This window comes from Emys orbicularis, chromosome 19 (genome assembly GCF_028017835.1).
Source record: "Emys orbicularis isolate rEmyOrb1 chromosome 19, rEmyOrb1.hap1, whole genome shotgun sequence".
In the NCBI taxonomy this organism is placed as follows: Eukaryota; Metazoa; Chordata; order Testudines; family Emydidae; genus Emys; species Emys orbicularis.
Genome location: NC_088701.1, coordinates 13,307,673 through 13,331,215, shown reverse-complemented (window position 1 = coordinate 13,331,215; position 23,543 = coordinate 13,307,673). Strand labels below are relative to the sequence as shown.

The following is a 23,543-nucleotide window of genomic DNA, read 5'->3' as shown; positions in this document are numbered from 1 at the left end:
CCTTACTATATTTTTAATGAAAACTGAGATTCTGGAGAACAAGGAGGCAATCGTCACAGAAAGACACTGGCACAATGGTGGCTCACACAGCCCAATGCAAGAGTCCTGTGGATGCCACTCCCTCTCTCTACAGTTGTGTGGCAGGCTGCAAGGATGCCTGAGCCCTGCAGAACCCATGAGTTGGATCACGGAGGGCAGCTAGGGCCTGGTGTCGCTCTGGCTATGCTAAACCTCCCATCATTAACATTTCGTTCCTGCTGTCACTTTCCATCTCTCTGAGAGGGAGATTTCACCCTGGCTGACGGAGCGTGTCTGCCAGCTCCTTTCATGGTAAGAGACAGAGCGTGGAGCCTTCTCCCTGTGATCTGGCTGCAGGGAGAATACCTTCATTGTGTGCATCAGAGGGTATCATGGCTGAAAAGGGGTTAGCAGGAAAGACAGACCAATTACAGCATAAATAAGCTTGGTCCACCTGCCAGCTCCTCTCAGCTCCATGCATTCAATTAGTTTTTGTTTGCAGAGACTTAATCAGTGCAGCTCTAGGAACCTCACTGGCTCTGGCATTTATAACGGGCCGAACCAAACCCCCAGATCCAAATGCCATGGGGCTTTGGGATGTTTAAAACCTGGATCCAAATCAATGGCGCCAGCCGGAGTAAGGGACTTGACATTTGAAAATCTGCTTGCCGCTGGTCCCCAGCTGCTTTCCCTCCATTTGAAGGAGGCTCTGCTCAGCCCCTCAGAGTGAGGGAGTGAGCGGCTGCGGCATTGCAAGCTCATTCATATTTGATCACCCAGGAGTGTTTTTAAAAGACTGCAGCTCTCTGTGGGTCTCAGTAGCGTGTAACAGCTCATTTGTCAGTGGAGTGGAGGGATCTGGGGCCTTAGCTGGAATAGCAGCTAAATGTGCCAGCAGTGCTGCTCCCAGAAACAGGCCAGGCCTTTCCTGGCCCCTGAAGGCATGGAGCAGAGCATAGCATTGCATGGGGGGGGGGGGGGGGGGAGGGGATTGCAACCCAAATCCAAGCAACAGCTGCCATTTTAATGGAACACGTGAGTGTGAGAGTGACCCTGGCTGTTCTGCCTAGGGTGACCAGACAGCAAGTGTGAAAAATCAGAATGGGGGTGGGGAGTAATAGGAGCCTATATAAGAAAAAGACCCAAAAATTGGGACTGTCCCAATCGGGACATCTGGTCACCCTAGTTCTGCCATAGGAATTAGCAAGCGGTGACTCCTTCCCCAGAGCTGGGCACAAAAAGCAAGCCAAAGGGAGTCGTACTAGCTTGGCCAACAACAGAAAACACTCTCACCTGAACCAACTAACACAAAGGGAGACTCGCTAATGGTCTGCACGTATCAGAAGGGAGGAAGCTATCCAACAGGGACAGGCCCAGGGAGGTGAGGAGGGGTGAGCGCTAGGAACAGTGGCACCAAGTTCTGAAAAGGAAAATCTAGGAGAGACGATTGGAAAATGGGATTGTTTTTTGAAGAAAATTTCAACTTTTTGGTGGGAAACAAAGTATTTCAATTTGGAAATGCCTCATGGGATCTGAAGTCTGAGTGCTCCAAACTCCCATTCCCCTCTATAGGCCAGGCTCTGGTCTGACAGCATCTCCCAGCTGGTGAGGGGAAGCAGTTGCATAGATTCATAGATTCATAGATTCTAGGACTGGAAGGGACCTCGAGAGGTCATCGAGTCCAGTCCCCTGCCCTCATGGCAGGACCAAATACTGTCTAGACCATTCCCGATAGACATTTATCTAACCTACTCTTAAATATCTCCAGAGATGGAGATTCCACAACCTCCCTAGGCAATTTATTCCAGTGTTTAACCACCCTGACAGTTAGGAACTTTTTCCTAATGTCCAACCTAAACCTCCCTTGCTGCGGTTTAAACCCATTGCTTCTTGCACTGGAATGGGTTACCTAGGGAGGTGGTGGAATCTCCTTCCTTAGAGGTTTTTAAGGTCGGCTTGACAAAGCCCTGGCTGGGATGATTTAGTTGGGATTAAGTCCTGCTTTGAGCAGGGGGTTGGACTAGATGACCTCCTGAGGTCCCTTCCAACCCTGATATTCTATGATTCTATGATTCTATCCTTAGAGGCTAAGGTGAACAAGTTTTCTCCCTCCTCCTTATGACACCGTTTTAGATATCTGAAAACTGCTATCATGTCCCCTCTCAGTCTTCTCTTTTCCAAACTAAACAAACCCAATTCTTTCAGCCTTCCTTCATAGGTCATGTTCTCAAGACCTTTAATCATTCTTGTTACTCTTCTCTGGACCCTCTCCAATTTCTCCACATCTTTCTTGAAATGCGGTGCCCAGAATTGGACGCAATACTCCAGTTGAGGCCTAACCAGTGCAGAGCAGAGCAGAAGAATGACTTCTCGTGTCTTGCTCACAACACACCTGTTAATACATCCCAGAATCATGTTTGCTTTTTTTGCAACAGCATCACACTGTTGACTCATATTTAGCTTGTGGTCCACTATAACCCCTAGAGCCCTTTCTGCCGTAATGAAGTCCTTGTGTACCTTGGGAGACGTAGTCCAGCCCAGCTCATAGAGGAGAATGGGGAGATGAGGAACTCCCATGAGGCCTGCAGCAGGCTCTCTGAATTGAAATATTTCTGTTTTCAGGTGTTTGGTTATTTGACAGAAAGCAGACTCTTTGGTCTGCTATTATTTAGTCAAAAACCCAATTTTCCATCAAAAATCATTTGATGGAATTGACCAGCCTGAAAATTTATGGCAGGCATCCAGAAAACACTGTAACAATGTGATCTATATAGAGCTGGATGAATAACTGATTCTTTCATTCACTGGCTGAACCAAAAAATCAGAATTTCTGTTTGGTTTGCACTGATCCAAAACAGAAAATTTTCAGGTTTTTTGTTTTGTTTTCAGGTGATTTTTCCTCTTTCATTTTGTTTTTTAAGTTACTCTAGCTACATTCTGAAATAGAACATCGTTTCGAAAGTAAAAGTCAAAATGTTTCATTTTGAAAGTGTAAAAAGTTTCAACTTTAAAAAAAAAATCTTTTTTTTTAACGGCAGAAATGATTTGCCGAATTCAGCCTGAATTCATGAATAGCTTCAGTCAACCTAAAACTGAATTTTTTGTTGAATAAACTATTGCAGGGGTGGCCAAACTGTGGCTCGCGAGCCACATGTGGCTCTTTTACCATTAAAGTGAGGCTCGCAGAGTCCCCCCCTCACATCTCCCATTCTCCACCTACTAGACTGGGAGAGGGGGGAGCTTGGGACCTCTGCCTTGCAGCAGGGTGGTGTGGTAGGGGTTTCCGCCCAGCAGGGAGTGGGGGTCTTGGGGCTTCTGTGCATGGGGAGGGGGGTCTTGGGGCTTCAACCCTGCAGGGTGCACCTGCCAGGGCTAGGGGCTTCAGCAGGAGTGGGGCTGAAGCCCCAACCTCTGGCTCCCAGAAGGTGTGCCCCGGCTCTCGAACTTCTGAAGATTGTAGTATGTGGCTCGAAAGGCCAGTAAATTTGGCCACCCCTGAACTATTGTCTGAAAAAGTTCACCCAGCTCTAGTTCTGTGTTGTTAGTGGCAGTCACCAGGTGGTGCTATTACGCACAGTCTTACAAGTTCTTTTCCCAGTGAGTGAGCAGCGTCCAGCCTTCGAAGAAATGCTCTATTGTTGTTAGCTTTGCAATATAGTTTCTTTGGGGGAGCTGTTGCAAACAGCTGAGAGTTTGCTCCTTGCCCAACTCTCTCTAGCTAGTGCCAATTCAGGGGCAGGGTTACTCCATGGGCACCAGGAATTTAATAAATATATCTTTCCAGAAAGCAGCTTGGAGTGTCGCCAATGAGCCTTTTGGTCATTGGTTTGAATCCCAGTGTAGCTGGGCTTAGAACTAGCAATTCAGTCATGCCAAAATGCTCCAGAACAGCGTTCCAGTACTTCTGACCAGCTCCCTGACAGTACTGGTTATTGAGCTGCCATTTCTCCTCCGGAGTGGGGAGCTGGTGCTGGGGGCTCCAGCACTCCTTTTTTAGGACTCAAGTACTGTCTGAAACTTGTTCCCCTCAAATTAGGTGGCCCTGACATGACATGAGTTTGGCAAATCTCCATTCCAGCTTATACACTACATCAGTGGTTCCCAAACTTTAACAACCTGTGAACCCCTTTCACTAAAATGTCAAGTCTCGCGAGCTCCCTCCTAAAAATGAATATTTCCAGGGATTTTCTCCTTTACCCGAGTATAAATTATAAAAGCAGTGATCTTGGAAATATAAAATTTGTTTTTATGACATGATTATTACCCAGTATTTATTATTATTATTTATCATTACAGTATTTTTATTACATTATGAAAACGGCAACACTCTTCCAAGATCTCACTTTCGTAACTTGTATCACTTTGAATAAGCCTGTTATAAGACAAGGCTCCTATGTTTCATCAAGGAGTATCAGATGTGAAACAGCATGAAGGTATTTTAGAAACCAACTCAGAGTTCCTCCTACACAAGCATTCAGGTCTTGAGCAGTCCAGGCAAACAACGCACGTTACAACAAAGCTTAAACTTGTTCTTCATAATAATTTAAAAAACTATACTAGCTGCCTATTTAATTTTTAAAACAGCAAAAAATATCCACCTCCCTTTCCATTTCTTAAAAGGAGTCTTGAAGTTTAAATCTCCTCAGTGTGATAGATATGCTTGCTTTGATCTGCTTAGCTCTTGGGAGTCCAGGGGCCCTGGGCTGCTGGCCCCGTGCTGCCCAGGGTCCCTAGGGACAACTCTGTCCGCCATTAGGAATTTTTTTTCCTGAGAACCCCCTGTAACATTTCGCGAACCCCCAGGGGTTCATGAACCCCAGTTTGGGAACCACTGCACTACATGTACCACTGTGCTGCATGTGAGACGGTGAACTGCTGGGGCAGGGGCTGTCTGTGCAGTGCCCTGCGTGACCAGGCCCTGTTCTCAGTTGGGACCTCTAACAAGAGCTCCAGCAGGAGGGGCCAAACCTGCCTTACTCGTGATGACGGTGGTAGAGTTGACTACACTGTAAACCACGGGAGGAGGGGGGGGAAAGTCCCTGGATCAAAACAAAACAAAATAAAATCCATGATTTTTCAGACAGGCTCATGAGCTGTAAACTTTTAGGGTTGCCGATACAGCCACCGTGACCATCTGAACACATGCAGGTCGCAAAATGCTTTAACACAAGCCCCTTCGAAATCAGTGGCCTGATATCAAAGGTGCTGATCACCCCCCTCCCCCTCGAATCAACAAGAACTGGGAAGTCAGAAGCAAGAACAATCAGGCCATGTATTTCAGAGCCTCAATACGGGATTCAGGGCCAGACTGTGGGGTCCACATTGGAAATTGCCGTCGTTGGCCTCTGCAGTGCAGTCTGAGTCCAGCTGCTTTCTTACCCACTCGCATGGCTCATGCCAACCTCGGCTAACTCGCTCCCCCATGTCTGGTGCACACAGTCACCCCATGCCCAGAGGAAACACCACCCCCTCCCTGACAGGCCCTGGGCGCAGCCTGCAAGGGCCAGGCGTGCGGCTGGGAGGGAGGCACAGCGAAAGACAGACCGGAAGAGCAAGGGAGAGAGCTGGAGAGAGAAGGAGGGAGAGGGAGAAGGAGAGGAGGGAAGCAGGAGAGATTCAAGGAGGGGGAGTGTAGCACAGCAGCCAGCCACATCCCTGTCCCCCAACCCAGAGGCTGGGAGCCCCATGGCTGCTGTCAGAGTCTACACATCACGTTGCAGGTCAGCTGCAGCCCTTGCAAGCAGAGGGCAGGCGGCTGCCTTGACATTTCCCTAGACAGACAAAGAGACAGACAGACAGACAGATCCCAGGGACATGTAGTTCAGCTAGGCAGCTGCTGCCTGGCGCGGGGAGATGCTGCCAAAGGGCTCCTGGGATGGGACAGTGCAGGCCAGGCCTCTCGGATGCCAGAGGCAGCTGTTTCCAAAGGAGACGGAAGATTGACAGGGTGAGGCAGGGGGCTGAGCCCCCAGGGACACTATGACTGCTCCAGCCCTGGGAGCAGAACAGGAAGTGCAGCCTGGATTGGAGCAAGGTGGTGCTGGTGGGGGTGGGGAAGCAGCCGGAAGGGAAGGTGAGGGGGAAATCCCCCTCTGATGAGGGAGCAAGTCCCCCCTCCCCTGAGTCTGGGGGTATGCGCTGTGGGGCAGTACTAGAGCAGTGGTGCCTACAAATTCACCACTGGCGCACGGCCAGAACTCAGGACTGCTCTTCCGGATGTGGGGACCTTACAACCATGATCCCTTGCCCAGGCCCATTGGCTGGCCAGGGGCTGGGGCCCCCGTTAATGGGGAGCAGGTTTTGGAGCCGGTAGGGGAGGGAGTGGGGTTGGTGTGCCTGGAGAGGCCCCTGGCATACGGGCCTGGGCTCTGCAAGTTCCACCCAGACGCAGGGCCAGGCCTGAGAAAGGAAACCAGTTTCCCAGGGTCTCCGGAATCCTGCAAATCATTCCTGCAAATCATCCGCTGGCTACAGATCTCACCTGGGGACGACTGGTCGCTGCTCAGAACCAGGGTGGCTGGAGTTGGCCGGCGCCTCCGGATCTAGACAGAGAGAGGGCACAAAAATAATCTTTAAACATCAGCCGTGCAACAGGAGACAAAGCAATACAATACGGCAGCACCCCAGAGACAGAGCCAACACGCGGTGCCAGCCTGCCACTGCCCGGGTGCAGCAAGCCGTTTGAAACTGGCTGCTGCGTGGTTCCATCCATCAGAGGCACTGCTGTTTGGCCTGGTGCTACCTGTCTGTAGGTACTTACTACACCCTGGCCATGTCTCTTGTACAGCAACTGCAGGTGGGCTGATATTTAGTACAGCATTAATTAGAAATAGCTCAAGCCGCAAAATCTGCATCTGGGGGAGGATTTCATACACCCATAAAGTTGCAAGGAGGTGGGAATTCACTCTGGGATTCTGGTTCTGTATCACTCCCAGCTGAGGATCCCAAAGCACCTGGCAAATATAAATGACTCCTCCCCTGGGCGGGTAGAGAAAGAACATCGTCACCACTTTATAGATGGGGAAACTGAGGCACGAGAGAGGCCCAAGGTCGCGCATAAAATTGCTGGCAAACATGAGTGTAGAATCCAGGTCTCCTGTCTTGAACCACAAGCCCAGTCTCACTCCTCTGTTAGTGTATCTAACATGGCGACATGCAGCAATATTGACTAGAGCTGTCAAAATTTTTCCATAAATATTTTTTGATGGAAAATGGTTTTTGGACCAAATGGAAATTTTCAAAAAAATAATTTTCCATTTCCATCAAAAATTGGGTTTTTGTCAAAAATACAAAACCCCAAAAGCTGAGATATTTTGGTTTAAATCCACTTTTTTTTCAGTTTTTCACCAGAAACAAAACTGTTTTTCAAAGGAAAATTGTAGCAGAATGGCTAAACTTTTCACAGGGGGGAAATGATTGCCCAGCCAGCTCCGCTATTCCCATATGTAACACGGGGCTTGTCTATGCTTACAGAGCTGCAGGATTTACTGAAGAAACCACCTACTCCCACGGGAGAGCTTCTCCCATCAGTGTAGGTACTCCACCTCCCTGAGAGGCGGTTGCTATGTCGACAGGAGAAGCTCTCCCATTGATAGCGCTGTCTACACCAGGAGTTAGGTCAGTGTAACTGCATCACTCAGGGGTCCTGACTGACATAGTGATACCGACATATGTTTGTAGTGTAGACCAGGGCACAGACAATGAAGAACACTGTCTCTTTAAAAAAAAGCTGAAAAAGTGACAAGGGAGCCGTATATAGTTTATAACTGATACAATCATTGCATCAGCCCAGGGCAGCGAGCTTGCAGATCCATTGGATTACAGAAATAATGAGGTAGTGGCGCCCAGTGGATAGTGCTGCACCTGGCCTGCTTGGTGACCTTTGGAAAGTCAACTTCCTTGCTCTGTGCCTCAGTTTCCCCATCTGTAAAATAGGGATAATGATCCTGACCTATCTGTAAAGTGCTTTGCAATTTACTGATGAAAAGCACTAGACAAGAGCTAGGGATTTCTACTTTCTAGAGTTTAGGATCTATGTGTTACTCTTTTGAACATCTGGCCCACTTCTCTTGGTATCTAAATGGGAGCTGAGGTCTTTCGAAAATCTGGCTCAGGAGGCAACACTGGATAGGAGGAAGGCTGGACTTGTAGGCAGGTTGTTGGGACTGTGGTAATGAGGGCTCAATTCCCAGCTCTGCCACAGCCTCCTGGTGTGACCTTGAGTTAATCACATAATCCCTCTGGGCCTCAGCTGGGATCTGGGGATCACGAACCTTCCCTTCTCCCCTCTAGGGTGCCTGCTAGGTTGTGAGCTTTTGGGGCAGGTGATGTGTTTGGACAGTACCCAGCACCTGGGTGCAACGGGAATGCAAACAGTAATGAGTCTTGAGATGATGTAGCTGGAGGCAAGGGTGTAAATCAGCAGAGCTCCAGCAAAGGAGCTGCTCCCTGACGTCTCTCTCTAGCACCATAAGTTCCTCCGTGGCTGGGTGGCTTGGAGCCTAGGCAGCTTCCAACAAGCTCAGCAGGATGCAGATGTCCTTTAAAATCAATGCCTTAAACAGTTCCTGGCAAACATGGAAAATATTGACTATAATAAGGTACGTGGGCTAATTATACCCAGTGCTGATAAACACTTGGCGATGTCTGAGCTGTTTGTGGTCCTGTTTAGCTCCACTCTTCCTCCTCCAACGAGGCTGCCTCTTATTAATAGCGCTCTTCATCGCCAGAGCACTTCAACAAGGGTAATTAATTAATCATTTAATCCGAGTGCTTGCTGTGTTCAAAGCACGGTACAGCCATTAACTACCTGGGCATATTTAACAAATGGATCACACCAAAACTGGGCACTGTCCATTGCTCAGCATAGAGAGCGGAGCCCACCTGCGCTGTTTGATCATTTACATTTGTTTAGTTTGGGTGACAGGTGGCTGGATGGAGAGGCATCAAGAGTGAAGCCTGACTAGCCATGGGGCGGGGTCCCATGACAGCTGGGGGAGGCAGCTGACCAGGATAGAATTATAGCCTTGTACTTAAGGTGTTGTATTGAGACTCAGAAATTCTGGGTGCAATTCCTGGCTCTGCCACAGGTGCTTTGTGTGACCCTGGGCAAATCCCTTAGGCCCAGAGCCACAAAGTATTCAGTTTCCTAACTTCCCCTGATTTCAGGCTGCTTTCCATGGAACTTAGGAGCCTAAATACCTTTGTGGACCTGGGCCTCAGCTCCTCATGTGTAACATGGGGCAATTCTATAACGTTCGTCTGTCTTGCCTAGTTAAGAGTGTGAGCTCCCTGGGGCAGGAAGTGCCCATCCAGCCCTAATGATGTGGGGCCCTGATCTCAGCTGTGTGTCTTTGCTTTCCATCTGGCCAGATTCAACCCCTGCAGACAACCTTGTAAAGGGGCCTTGGTTCACATGGACATTCGGGGGATGGCTGTCCTTGGTGCTGCTGCCCAGGGGGGCAGTGGGTTTCACCTACCAATACCAAGCATTTGCTCTTTGCCCCAAAGATGCAGCTTGTGCCCCGGTTTAAAAAGTTTTGGTCAACTAATCAGGGTGCATACTCAGCACCATGGGGCTCTGGTGGCCAATCACAGCCAGGATGAGCTGAGCTTGTGCTGCCCATGGGGAGCCCAGGCCGAGCTGCCTGTGGGCAGCAGCACCACCCAGAATTGCCATAGCAGTGTCCCCTACAGCCCTGGTCCCTCCCACAGCTGGCCTGCCTCCTCCAGTCCCAGCCTGCTCCAGCACCCCCCACCCTGGGGCTGGTGGAGGGGCCTGTGGTTGTCAGTTCAGTCCCTGCGCCAGCTGCATACAGGGCCTTTCCCCTCCTGGCAGAAGCGAAAGGGACATGGTGGGATGCAGAATCTCGCCCCCCCAGTCAGGGCCGGCTCTGGCTTTTTTGCCGCCCCAGGCAAAAAAGCCTCCCCCGCCCCAGCGCGGCAGGGGAGGGCGCCGAGCCCAGTCGCGGCCCCGCTCTCCCCGGCAGCCAGAGCGCCGGGGGAGGGAGGCGAGCCCACTACGGCCTGCTCTCCCTGGCGGCCGGCGCGGGAGCGCCGCGCCACGCCACCCCCCTCCAGGTGCCGCCCCAAGCACAAGCTTGGTGGGCTGGTGCCTGGAGCCGGCCCTGCCCCCAGTCAAAGGAGGTCCAGCAAGTCACACCCCAGGCCAGGCGTCATAGAATCATAGAAGATTAGAGTTGGAAAAGTCCTCAGGAGGTCATCTAGTCCAACCCCCTGCTCAAAGCAGGACCAACCCCAACCAAATCAACCCAGCCAGGGCTTTGTCAAGCCAGGCCTTAAAAACCACTAAGGAAGGAGATTCCACCACCACTCAAGGTGACCCATTCCAGTGCTTCACCACCCTCCTAGTGAAATAGTTTTTCCTAATATCCAACCTAAACCTCCCCCTCTGCAACTTGAGACCATTGCTCCTTGTTCTGTCATCTGCCACCACTGAGAACAGTCTAGATCCATCCTCTTTGGAACCCCCCTTCAGGTAGTTGAAGGCTGCTATCAAATCCCCCCCATCTTCTCTTCTGCATACTAAATAAGCCCAGTTCCCTCAGCCTCTCCTCGTAAGCCACGTGCCCCAGCCCCTTAATCATTTTTGTTGCCCTCTGCTGGACTCTCTCCAATTTGTCCACATCCCTTCTGTAGTGGGGGGCCCAAAACTGGACGCAATACTCCAGATGTGGTCTCACCAGTGCCGAATAGAGGGAAATAATCACTTCCCTTGATCTGCTGGCAATGCTCCTATTAATGCAGCCCAATATACCATTAGCCTTCTTGGCAACAAGGGCACACTGTTGACTCAGATCCAGCTTCTCATCCACTGTAATCCCCAGGTCCTTTTCTGCAGAACTGCCGCTTAGCCAGTCAGTCCCCAGCCTGTAGCAGTGCATGGGATTCTTCTGTCCTAAGTGCAGGACTCTGCACTTGTCCTTGTTGAACCTCATCAGATTTCTTTTGGCCCAATCCTCCAATTTGTCTAGGTCACTCTGGACCCTATCCCTACCCGCCAGCATATCCACCTCTCCCCCCAGCTTAGTGTCATCCGCGAACTTGCTGAGGGTGCAAACCATTCCATCATTCAGTTAATTAATGAAGATGTTGAACAAAACTGGCCCCAGGACCGACCCCTGGGGCACTCTGCTTGATACCGGCTGCTAACTAGACATCGAGCCATTGATCACTCCCGTTTAGCCTGACGATCTAGCCAGCTTTCTATCCACCTTATAGTCCAGTCATCCAATCCATACTTTTTTAACTTGCTGTCAAGAATACTGTGGGAGACTGTATCAAAATTAAATATGTATATGTTAAAATCAAGATATATTACGTCCATCGCTTTCCCCATATCCACAGAGTCAGTTATCTCATCGTAGAAGGCAATCAGGTTGGTCAGGCATGACTTGCCCTTGGTGAATCCATATTGACTGTTCCTGATCACTTTCCTCTCCTCCAAGTACTTCAAAATGGACTCCTGGGTTCTGTTCCCTGTTGTGCTATCTGGCTCTGCGTAAGTCAGTTCCCCTGCTTTGTTCCTCAGTTTCCTCTTCTGTAAACCAGGGGTGACTTGTAGGATTTAAAGCCAGAAAGGATTCTCAGATCATCTAGTCTGACCTCCTGTGTCACAGAGGCCATTCAGTGTCCCGCAGTTACCCCTGTACAGAGCCAAGTAACGTGTGTTTGGCTGAAGCCCCTTCCAGAAAGGCCTCCGGACTGGATCTGAAGACAGCAAGAGGTGGTGACTCCAGCCCTTCCTTTGGCAAGTTGTTCCAATGGTTAATCTCCCGCCCAGTTACAAATCTGCGCCTTTTCGGCAATTTGAATTGGTATGGCTTTCGGATGGTTCTTAGCCCCTGTTTGTAAAACCCTCTGAGACCCACACGTGCTGAGAGCTATCAGCAGCCTCAGCCGGGAGGATGTCTGCACACAGCCTGTGTGGATACTGATCCACTGTGCGTTAGAGAGCTCACTTTATGGAGGAAGCATGAGGCAGTAACTAAACCTCCAGACAGGGCTGCTCTGAGCAGGCTGGATTTGAACCAGTTACTGAGCAGAGGCTGCACCCAATACCGTTCCTCTGAGCCTCCAGCTGGGCTGGACCATGGAGCAGAGAGCAGCCCAGACTGCTCCTGCTTTCACAGGCTACTTCCACTTTGCTGCCTGCCTCCCATCAATATCAGGAGGAGCCATGGTATCGATCAGTGCTGTGGGGAACATAGAGCAGGGCCCTTCTGCACCACAGGTCCCAAAACACCGTCAGTGTGTTATTTATACAATTCACACAGGCCCCAGCTCCATCCCCCAGCTGCCATTAGCTGCTCCGGGCCCTGAGGCTCAGCCAGGGCTTTGGGATCCCTGGAAGATTTTCTACCATCCCCGTTTGGTTCTCACTTGCAAAGATGCCAGGCAGACTGTGCCAACTGTCCGCAGCACAGTCTGGCTGGCAGGCAGGGCAGAGGCCTGGTTAACAACACACCCTTTGGCCACATGGTGTCCCTCTTGCTTCCAAGGGAGGAGGGAAAAATATTTAAGTGGAAAGAAGATTCCCCTCCTTTGAGCCATTTCAATGCCCCGTGGGCCTCTGCCACCATCCCTCAGACCCGCCCGAGGCCCTCACAGAGATGGTGCTGTGGCTCAGGAGGCCGCAGCATGGGATGAGCAAACCCAGAAAGATGGTGGTAGCCGAGTGAGTCCCTGGCAGAGCGAGGCAGAGCTGGGTTAGAGAAAGGTCATGGTAGCTTGTCCCAGAAAAGAGCCAGAAACTCCCACACGGCCAGTTCATGCACAGAAACATTTATGACTCCTCAGCGGTTCACGCGAAGAGTGAAAAGTGAAACCAGAAAGAGCCGCGGTCACTATTCCCCATCCGCTTTTCTCCTGCTTCCCAAAAACGTTCTCCTGGCAGAGAACAGGAACGATGTCATGTGACCAATCCCGCCCCCGGACCTGGATAGCAAACAGTCAACGTGAACAAGACGGGACCACGATGTCTAAAGGTCTTCAGATGATAATTCATAGCAGCAGATCTGCCCAGGGCCCAGCTGTTCCACAAGTGGGGGAGGGGCTGGGGTTAGGGTTGGGGGAATGCAGCATGGACTCTGCTATAGACCATCCTAGCTCTAACAGGGCTGCTTCTCCTCCTGTCCCTCCTGCTCCCCCAGCAGAACTATCGTCTTCCCTGTTCGATGCCGTGATACAGCCTGTTCCCCAGCAACCCCCATGAGATCCCTGCACTTCCTGCTCCCCAATCCTGTCCTCTCTCATGTCGCACAGTGGCGACAAGGGGAGGGTTTGGCCATCACTGGCAGCAATAGCAGCCCAGGGTGGGCTGATTCTCTCTCCTCCCCATCTCGGCCCCTCGGGCAGAGCCCTTCTCAAGGTACGGGCATTGCCTGTCACTCCTCTGTCTCTGGAGCCAATCTGCCAGGTGGGGCCTTTGGATTCTCCCGGGTGGCTGGAGTTCACTCTCTGCAGCAAACAAAACAAACTGGGCTCATGTCACCAGTGATCAGAGCCAGCCTGGGTCATCGCCCAGCCCTGGGGGAACTCTGGGCAGCTGGATCCCAGCTGCAAGCCACTTCCTAAGCAACTAGTCCTGCTTCCCTCCATTGCCCTTCAATCTCCAGCCCTCCTGAGCAGGTCTGCAGGGGAATGTGTCCTGGCGCTAGCCCCCTGTTGGCCAGGAATGCCTCTTGCCTGACATGGTTCCCCAGCGGGCTCTGTTGTCAGTAGCTGGCTTTCTGCACCTAGGACGGATGGATTTGCATGCTGGGCCGCAGCCATCCTGGGGGAGGGATCTCAGGGGTGCTTAGGTATCCCCTGGCCTTGTCGATTTGCCCTGAGAATGGCCGCTTGCTGCTCACTGTGGATTCTAGTTTGGAAATTGAAATCAATATATAATCAAAAAGCAAACTGTCCATTTCCGTTGGAAAATGAAGGCAGCTGTGACAGAGATCATCCCATCAGACTCCATCCCCCCCTTCTCTGTCGGGCACTATCGGAGGCACTGGAGCCAGTTGCTCTTTCCAATGAGACCCACTGGAGATTATTCAACCGGAAATGACATTGAGGCAGCAGGGTCTCCAGGATCAATACTCCGGGTCTCCAAGGCCTAGTAATCAGCTGTGACCGTGTCCACAGGCAAGGAGATCTGGGCCACCGGAAGAGCGTCCAAACCACCCAGAATGTTACTGGGGGCAGCATTGTGATATGGTTGGTGCTCTCTCCCCTTCATTGCCATCTGTCATGCAGTTATCTCCACACATCCTGGGAGCCAGGACAGTGCTCTTCTTAGTCCCATGTTACAGATGAGGAACTGAGACCCAAAGACATTGAGTGACATGCCCAAGGTGAGGCCAGGAACTGAAGCCAGGTGTCCTGAGCCCCAGGCCAGCACCTACCCACGACACGCTCCATCATCCTGCACTGTACTAAAATATTTATGTGGCAACCAGCCAAAGCTACAGATTTCTCAATACAATCCCCCAGCTTGGGCTGGGTACTGGGAGAGTTCACTTGGGCTCATTATCCCAAGTAGGGAGGGTACAAAATTCACTCCGTAGCATAAAGCCAGCTCTGCCCTGGATGAGGGGTCCCTTCGGTCAGGCACAGGGAGACAAAGCACCAGGGAGATCTGATGTATCAATACATCACAATTAGCATAACAACACTTTGCCCTGTGCTAAAGTGGGAACTGGTGGCATTTCTATGACAGGTAATGACCCTTGCCATGGGCCGTCAGCAGGGTTCGGCCCAGGGCCAACAGCCCCAGGCACATACCCTGTTAGAGAGTCACAGGGTTCATGAGAAGGGTTCATTATGAACATGTATAACACAAGCCCTCTAGAGAACCTCACACAGCGATTCCTGTACCGAGCATAGTAACAGCTGGCTGAGCCAGAGTGGGTCTTTTGGAAGGACAGACAGTCTGCATCCCAGGGCCAGAGGGCTCAGGGGGATTCCCGGCGAGGTTCAGGAGATCTGTGCTGGATGACAATGCAGTGGCAGATGCCCTGTCCCACCAAGCTGGGGGTTCGGTGTGGGGAGACCACACACCCAGCCACAAGAGTAACTAAAATTGTTACTAGTGAGTCCGATGCAAATGCTGGGGTGCGGGGCAGGCCTGGGGCATTGTAGCTCAGGAAATACAACCTGCTCAGCCTTGTCTTCAGTGCCTTCTGGACTCCCGCTCCTGGCTGTGCAGGGTGGGCCTGGAACAGGTGCTCTGTCTCAGCCAGGGAAGCATCTGGTTCCTCAAAGCCCCTGTGGACACAAGTTCCCTGCTCCCTCCCCAGCCTGGTCAGGGTGATGGGAAAAGAGATGGACTTAGCAATTTGCTCCATTAGCTGGCTGCAGCAGGCTCTGGAAGCGCCATCTGAGGAGCTCTCTGCTCGCTTTGTTAGCACCATCTCCCGCCCAGAGACTGCAGAGGCACCAGCTCCAACAGACCCTTCCTTATTGACTGGGGCAGGTTGTCAGATCCCATCCAGCAGCAGGAGAGACTGGCGCATCCGCCTCAGCAGTGCTGCTGTTTGGGCACATAGCCACACCCAGGCATCCATGAAAGGTGGTGGGGAGCAGGGCATTGAGCTGAGAGATCCTGAAGCACAGGGTCGTCTACCATGTGGGTTTGCCATTACCCCTTGATGGGCAAAATGAGGCTGGAGTTATACAATGAATAGCTAGCGCTATCCCTTCTCTCTGGGCTCATGGAGCAGAAAGGTATTACAGGCAGAGCTTGCAGGGACACCTATAGATAAGGCTGCCTGACATTTCCCAGTGTAGGACCCTGTTTTCAGTTGGTTATAATTTCACCTGATCACAGCACCAGGATAGCTCGGATCCATACCCAGTCCTCTCTCCAAAGGGCCAAACAATCACCTCTCTCCCCTTTCCCAAGACCCAACATCGTCTGACCTTCAAGGAAAGGTGATCATGGCCCCTCTCCAGCTGGGGTAACACACCCTGTCCTGTGGAGACGGGAACCTGCTGGGGTTCACCCCTCCCCAGAGGTTCTCCAGGGATGGGATGTGGAGTGGCCCAGCCTCCTTGCTAATGGAGCAGTTATTGCCAGTGGCTTTCCAAAGGCCTACTCACAGCTAAAGTCTTGTACATGCTGCACTGGGTTGGGCCTCTATGCAAATATCAGCATCCTCCCTGAAACAGTCCTCTGGCAGCAGCCCCACACACGGGGCAGGGGCGGCTGAGAGGGTGAGCGATAGGGAGGGAAAGAGGGAGGAAACATTAGACCCAAAGAATCTGCTGAGCAGAGAGATGAGAGGAACCTACTTTGTGCTCAATAACTGTAGAGAGCAACTGCACAGCCGTAAGGGGCAGAATTGCCTTCGTTCGTAAGGCGCTGTCGGGGGCTAGATTGCACAGCAACCACGAGGTGTGTCATTGGTCCCCATCACCAGAGTATCTCAGCACCTCACCATCTTACCCGCCTCACCATGTCTCCTCACACCCCCTGGGAGGCAGGGCCAGGCCATTATCCACATAGCACAGAGCGGGAACTGAGGCCTACAGACATTAAGGGCTGGATTTGTAAAGATATCTGGGCCCCTAAAGATGCAGATATGTGCAAGGCACCTCCCTGCATCTTTAAGGGCCTTAGATACCCTTACAAATCTGACCCTAAGCCGCTTGCCAAGTGCCACCCAGGGCACCAGTGCCAGAGCAGATCTCCCAAGCCCCAGGTCATCACTTGAACGACTCACCCCTCTTCTCTCTTCACCTCACGTGCCAACTCCTGTTTGCATTTGCTAAGCACCCAGCTCTCTGGGCCTGCGCTCGTAATTCTGAATCTCTCCAAATGCTGATTTCCAGTAGAATCATTTACTCTTCAGTGCCCTGAGGAGATGCTCATGAGACCCGGATTGGTGGCTGGAGCTCAGTAAGAGGGTGGGGAGGGAAACACCTCTGGTCCTTATGCAGTAATAATCTGGGTCCTCCCTGCCTCTCCACTAGGCTGGGGGAGGGGCTCTTTCATGCTTTTCTCCTTGTTAGACTAGTTGCCATAGAAACCCACTATCTGAATTTTCAGCAGAGATTAAAAAGATACAAAAATGGATGTTTCCCTGGTGATTAAATTACTCGATTATCGCCTGTTCCCACAGGAAAGGTGTGAATGGAGAGCAAGGGCTGGGGGGTGGAATCCACACACTGCCTGCGACAGGGGACCCAGGTGAGGCGGGCGCAGGCAGTGTGTGCTGCGGGACCCGCCACCAGCCTCCATGTCTTTCCCCTCTGTGCCCAGGAGAGCTGTGAGGGGCAAGTTCTGCCCGGCTGTGCCCTGCCCCGTGCACTCGGCTTCGCTCTGCTTGGGCAGATGACAGGAGAAACAGGCTGCAAGGGCAAGGGCCAGCTCTGCAATGGGACTCCAAAGAAGTGATGCCGACTAGCACCTGCTGAGGATCTGGCTGTAAACCTGCCCTGGTGCAGAGAGTGTGGTTGCACCCAGGCTTGGCCCGGAACAAGGTTACGTGTCATGGGAGCCCAGGTTCACCATGGGATCTGAGCGCCCTGCACCATGAGCAGTCTGCACAGAGCCCCGAGTTCACACCTGGCTCCCCCAGTTCCGAGGCTGCAGGTTAACCAGGGAGGGGATTTGGCCCAGCCTATCTGCTGGCTAGAGGAAGTGGAGTAGGGGGATGATGGCTTGACAGCACTGACAGATCCTAGCACTCCCCGTGCTGCACCTGCCATGGCATCAGACACCATCGCAGTACGCGGCAGCTCCCAAAGCGACGCGCTTGGCGCCTGGTGTTTGATCAGAGGCACTGAGAAAACAGGAACAAAACCCAGAACAAAAGGCAGTGACAGCACCTGCTCTGGGTCTGTGCAGCCAGACACCGCGCCAGCTCAGCTTGCACTGGGCACCAGGGGCCAGCAGCTCCCCTCAGCAGAAAGTCATGGGGGGGGGGTGTCAAGCGGGGCTAGACTCCCGTTCTGCTGAGAAGGGATGGTGTGAGGGAGACTCAGGGCCAGCCTCTGGCCTTGTTCACATTGAATTCTCTGGGGCTGCTCTGTGGGGAGAGCATGACCCATATATGGTATGCAGGGCACCCCAGCGACGCCAGTCCAACTGCCCAGGGCCTGGCCTTCCCCCCCGCAGGAGAAGAACACAGCTGGGGGGTCATTAACCAAATATCCCTTTTCAAAGAGTCATGGATTTAAACTGGAGGCAGAGAGAGGGGTAATGGAAATGCCTCCATGCTGCCAGCAGAGCGCCTGCGCTCTCCCTGCTCTCTGGCTTACAGGGCACATCTCTTCTCCCTCCCTCCCTGCAGATGGGGAGGCAAGGGACAGGCTGTGTGGCCAGCAGGCCCTAGGAGCTGGACAGCCAGTTCCGATGCTCGTGGCTTCACCCTCCGTAGGCACACAAAGTCTGCTCTCAGCACCGCTAAGGGAGTTTTATTCACAACCACGTTCCCATTGTTTAACCCTCAGCCATCCTGTAATGTGGGAGCTGTGATGCTGGCAGACCAGGTGCCAGCTCATGCCACGGTCCCCATGCCTCAACTGGATGCTGGCAAGTACACAGCTGGATCAGCCTGGCTCACCTGTGTGCTGTGCAGTTACAATGGGTATCGGGTATAAGAATGTGTTTAGTGTTTAGACTCTATTAGATGTTTGTGAGCTGCTGCAGCACTAATCTCACTGAGAGCCTCTGGATCCCATATCGTACGGTAATATTTGAGCATTTGACTTGTGAGCCTCTGAACTGTGTAAATCACGAGCCAGGAGAGAGACATTAACTAGTGGGAAATGCTGGTCTCCAACAGAAGGTGTCAAGCTCTGCCTGACCAAGAAGGTCCATCGACACCAGACATTCCAGAGTGGAACCATAAAGAGGACAAAAGACTTTGTTGTTTATTCTCCACACACCCCACCCATGAAGATGAGCCTTGCAAGTGAATTCTTCCCATCAGCTAAGTTTGAAACTCAAAGCACAAGGGGAGAAGGGAATAAAACCCTGACAAAGAGGAATCGTATCTCACTGCTGTGTGGACTCTGGGTTTTTAGGCAAGGTTTCTAGGCATAAGCCAGGGATCCCCAGTGCTTAGCTTGGGTTAGCCCTAAGGGACAGTTAAATCTTGCTTATTATAGAAGCTTCTATTCCCTTTTGAAACTTAAGACTGTAGCTCATGTGTGTGTTTGTGTGTGTGTGTTTATTTACCTGCTTCACCCTTGTAAAAAACTCTCTGGTTTCATTTTCCTAGTTAATAAATCTGTATATAGTTTATTATAGGATTGGATACAAGCCTTGTCTTTGATCTAAGGTGCCATTGACATGGGTAAGTGGCTGGTCTTTTGTGACTGGGAGTAACCTGACTATTGCTGCAATCTTTGGTGTAAGGGACCATCTGTCACAAAGGGATGCTCACCTGGGTGGTGAGATAGATGGGAGTACCCAGGGGGACTGGCTGTGACTCCACGTTAAGGCTGGTACAGTGCCTGAGGAGTTTACACTTAATAGTTGGTGAAATCTCAGTGTAGCACTCACAGCCAGTTTGGGGGTTGGGCCCTGCTTCCTAACAACCTGCCCTGAGGCTGATACTCATGCTTCATTGCAGGACAGCTTGGCAAGAGCGTTGAGTGGAACTGCCTGATGGCTCAGGCCGGCTCTGTACCCCCCCCACCCCCTCCAATCATGCAGCTCACACTGGGTCCATATCCTCAGTCGTGCGGCTCATGTCGGGTCCATACCCCCAGTCGTGCAGCTCATGCCTGGTCCATATTCTGGATTGTGCGGCTCACGCCGGGCCCATACCCCCGATTGTGCAGCTCATGCCAGGTCCATACCCCTAGTTGTGCAGCTCACTGTGGATCCGTACCCCCGATTGTGCAGCTCACGCTGGGTCCCTACCCCAAGTTGTGCAGCTCACAGTGGATCCATACCCCTGATCGTCCAGCTCACACCAGGTCCGTACCCCCGATCGTGCAGCTCATGCTGGGTTCGTACCCCAAGTTGTTCAGCTCATGCCAGGTCCGTACCCCCCATTGTGCAGCTCATGCCAAGTCCGTACCCCCAGACATGCAGCTCATGCCGGGTCCATACCCCCAATCATGCAGCTCATGCTGTGTCTGTAGCCCCAGTTGTGCAGTTCACGCCGGGTCCATACATGCAGTTCACACTGGGTCCGTACGTCCAGTCACGCAACTCACTCCGGATCTGTATCCCCAGTCATGTAGCTCACGCCAGGTCCATACCCCCAGTCGTTCAGCTCACACTGGGTCTGTACCCCCAGTTGTGCAGCTCATGCCAAGTCCATACCCCCAATCATGCAGCTCACGCTGGGTCCATACCCCCAAACTTTCAGCTCACGCTGGGTCCATACCCCCAGTTGTGCAGCTCACGCTGGGTCCATACCCCCAAACGTTCAGCTCACACTGGGTCCATACTCCCAATTGTTCAGCTCACACCGTGTCCGTACCCCCAGTTGTGCAGCTCACGCTGGGTCCGTATCCCCAATCGTGCAGCTCACGCCGGGTCCATACCCCCAAACTTTCAGCTCATGCTGCGTCCATACCCCCAGTTGTGCAGCTCACGCTGGGTCCATACCCCCAAACGTTCAGCTCACACTGGGTCCATACTCCCAATCGTTCAGCTCACACCGTGTCCATACCCCCAGTTGTGCAGCTCATGCTGGGTCCGTATCCCCAATCATGCAGCTCACGCTGGGTCCATACTCTCAATTGTTCAGCTCACACCGTGTCCGTACCCCCAGTTGTGCAGCTCACGCTGGGTCCGTATCCCCAATCGTGCAGCTCACGCCGGGTCCATACCCCCAATTGTTCAGCTCACGCCCGGTCCGTATCCCCACTCGTGCAGTTGAGGTTGAGACAGAGCCAAAGGGCAAGGGGCGTTGAGCCACTTTTGTGTTCCTGAAGCCTAGGGCAGCCTTCCCAGCCTTTCTGGTGTGAGTTAGAGCCACCTCAGGGCTATTCTAACTCATATTCTGCTCCCTGGCTTCCTATGGGTGCTGGGGAGCAGAGCTGAGCAGAAGTGCCCTGCCCCTGATGCTGCCCTGCTCCACTCCCTATGCGAGGGGTGCCCTACTTACAGGGGATTCTCAGGGGGATGTTCCCACCCTCATCCAGGCCCCTTCGTGTTGCCAGCATGGCCCAAATGGGCCTTAGCGTCATTGCTAATCAGGCCCGCTATCCTAAGGCCACAGCTTTCAAATGGAGCTGGCCCTCCGTATATCTAGAAACTGCCTCCCACCCCCTACATGTCAGCCCTGCTTCCCTGACCCCTCCCAGCATCCCTCCCTCCTCCGCCTGTGCCCCACCGATCAGCTTCCCTCCTCGCCTTGCATTCATTGCCGTTCTCTCTGCCAGCACAGCGGCTCTGGGGCACACGGCCTGGGCAGCCCCCTCCCACCCCACCACGGCAATGTCCCAGGTGAAGTGCAGTCCCCGTCCCTGCTGCTCCTCCCCGGGGACATTCTGGTGACAGCAGCCAAGCAGGCCATGCTGAAGCAGTGTCCCCTCTGCCCTGGGCACAACCTTTCACCTGGCGAAACCAGGAGCAGCTGCTGGAGGAATCAACGTGGGTGTCTCTCCAGTTGGTGGGTGTGAGACGGTGGCTCAGGGCCCCACCCCAGCATCACACCCTCTCCTCTCCCAAACTCTGTCCTTCGGCCCCAAGCAGCACTGGGCATGGCCTGACTGTCCCCTTAAAGCCCTTGGCATGGTGTGGGCCCTGGCTCCTACCGAAGGGTATTTATGCTACTTGCACCCTCCTATGCCAGCTGGTGATTGGGCACCAGGGGAGGGGCGCGTGCCCCAATACCCCTCCTAGCTCCTCCCCCAAACCCTCGCTTCTAAACAAATGTATTTGAACCCCAAGATGTTATTTTTGCTCCTCTAGTTTGGTGGCCTGGGCAGTGGGAGGAGGGAGGTTTCCAGCATTAGCTATTCCTCCTTCCCAGTCTCTGCTTCAGAGAGAAAAGGGCATTTTATTAATAAACAGAATGCCATAAAACACAGCTAGATGGCTTCATGGAGGTCCATCAATGGCTATTTGCCAGCATGGGCAGGGATGGTGTCCCTAGCCTCTGTTTGCCAGAAGCTGGGAATGGGTGACAGGGGATGGATCACTTGGTGATTCCCTGTTCTGTTCATTCCCTCTGGGGCACCTGGCCCAGTATACTGGGCTAGATGGACCATTGGCCTAACCCAGTATGTTCTTATGATACACCCTTGGCTCACCTTTATTGCCTTCAGTCCCATGATCTCAAAAGTACTCTACAGACACCAATGAATTAACCTTCATAGCCCCCCCGGAGATGATCAGTGTCATTATCCCCATGGGACAATATAGGGAAACTGAGGCACAGAGGGCTGAAGTGACTTGCCCAAGGTCACCCAGCTAATCAGAACAGAGCTGGGAGCAGATTCCCAGCTCCTTCCCTGCAACCGTTAGACCCCATTCCTCACCCAGAGCCAAAGACAGAACCTATGAGTCCAGGCCCCCAGCCCCACCGCTCTCACCACTAAACACCACTCCTCTCCCAGAGCCAGGAATAGAGCCCAAGAGTCCTGAGCCACCAGGCCAGTGTTCCAAGCATGGACCTACACACCTGCTGTCCGTACCCCTGAAGGGGGGATGACCCCATTGCTGCTGCTGCTACTCCCTGCCCCACAGTCAGGGCTCTTTGCTCCATGCCCCAGAGGTGCTGGGAGTTTTGCTGCTTTACTTTCTTTGCTATTTCTACATCAATCTCCACCATCGATTGACCATTGCCATGGAGAACAATAACTATTGGAATGACAGACCATGCTGAGAGTGCGTGTCTGTGTGCATGTATGTTTGTTTGCATGCACATGCATGACTGCCAACATGCATGTGTCTCAAGCTGTGTGAGCTTGTGTGAGTGAAAGGAAAGGGAAAGATTATGTTCTCTGCGTGACTGTGAGTGTGTGCGCGTAGGACAGTGTGCGTGTGTGTGCATGGGACAGTGTGCATGTGTGCACGTGGGACAGTGTGTATGTGTGCGCATATGACAGTGTGTGCGTGGGACAGTATGCGCATGTGCGTGTGGGACAGTGTGTGCGTTGAACAGTGTGTGCGTGGGACAGTGCGTGTGAGATAGTGTGCGCGTGTGCGACACTGTGTGCGTGGCACAGTGCATGTGGGACAGTGTGCATGGGACAGTGTGGGACGGTGTACATGTGTGCATGGGTCAGTGTACGTGTGACAGTGTGCACGTGGGATAGTGTGCGTGTGGGACAATGTGTATGGGACAGTGTGCGCTTGGGACAGTGTGCGTGTGGGCACGTGGGACAGTGTGTGCGTGGGACAATGTGTGGGTATGGGACAATGTGTGTGGGACAGTGTGCCCATGGGCGTGTGGGACAGTGTGTATGTGGGACAGCGTGTGTGGGACAGTGTGCGCGTGGGATAGTGTGTGTGTGCGCGTGGGATAGTGTGTGCAGGACAGTGTGCGCATGGGACAGTGTGCGTGGGACAGTGTGTGAGTGTGGGCCCCTTTGGCTGCAGGAAG

The 23,543-nt window shown here is 52.6% G+C and overlaps 1 protein-coding gene across 1 annotated transcript in view; it reads right to left on the bottom strand.

Moving 5' to 3' along the window:
• Positions 1 to 23,543, bottom strand: part of PPP1R1A (protein phosphatase 1 regulatory inhibitor subunit 1A) — a 61,205-nt gene that overhangs the window by 21,415 nt on the left and 16,247 nt on the right. The window contains exon 2 of the mRNA XM_065419299.1: positions 6,500 to 6,560. Coding sequence (XP_065275371.1) covers positions 6,500 to 6,560 — 61 coding nt within the window. The remainder of the gene's footprint in view (positions 1 to 6,499; positions 6,561 to 23,543) is intronic.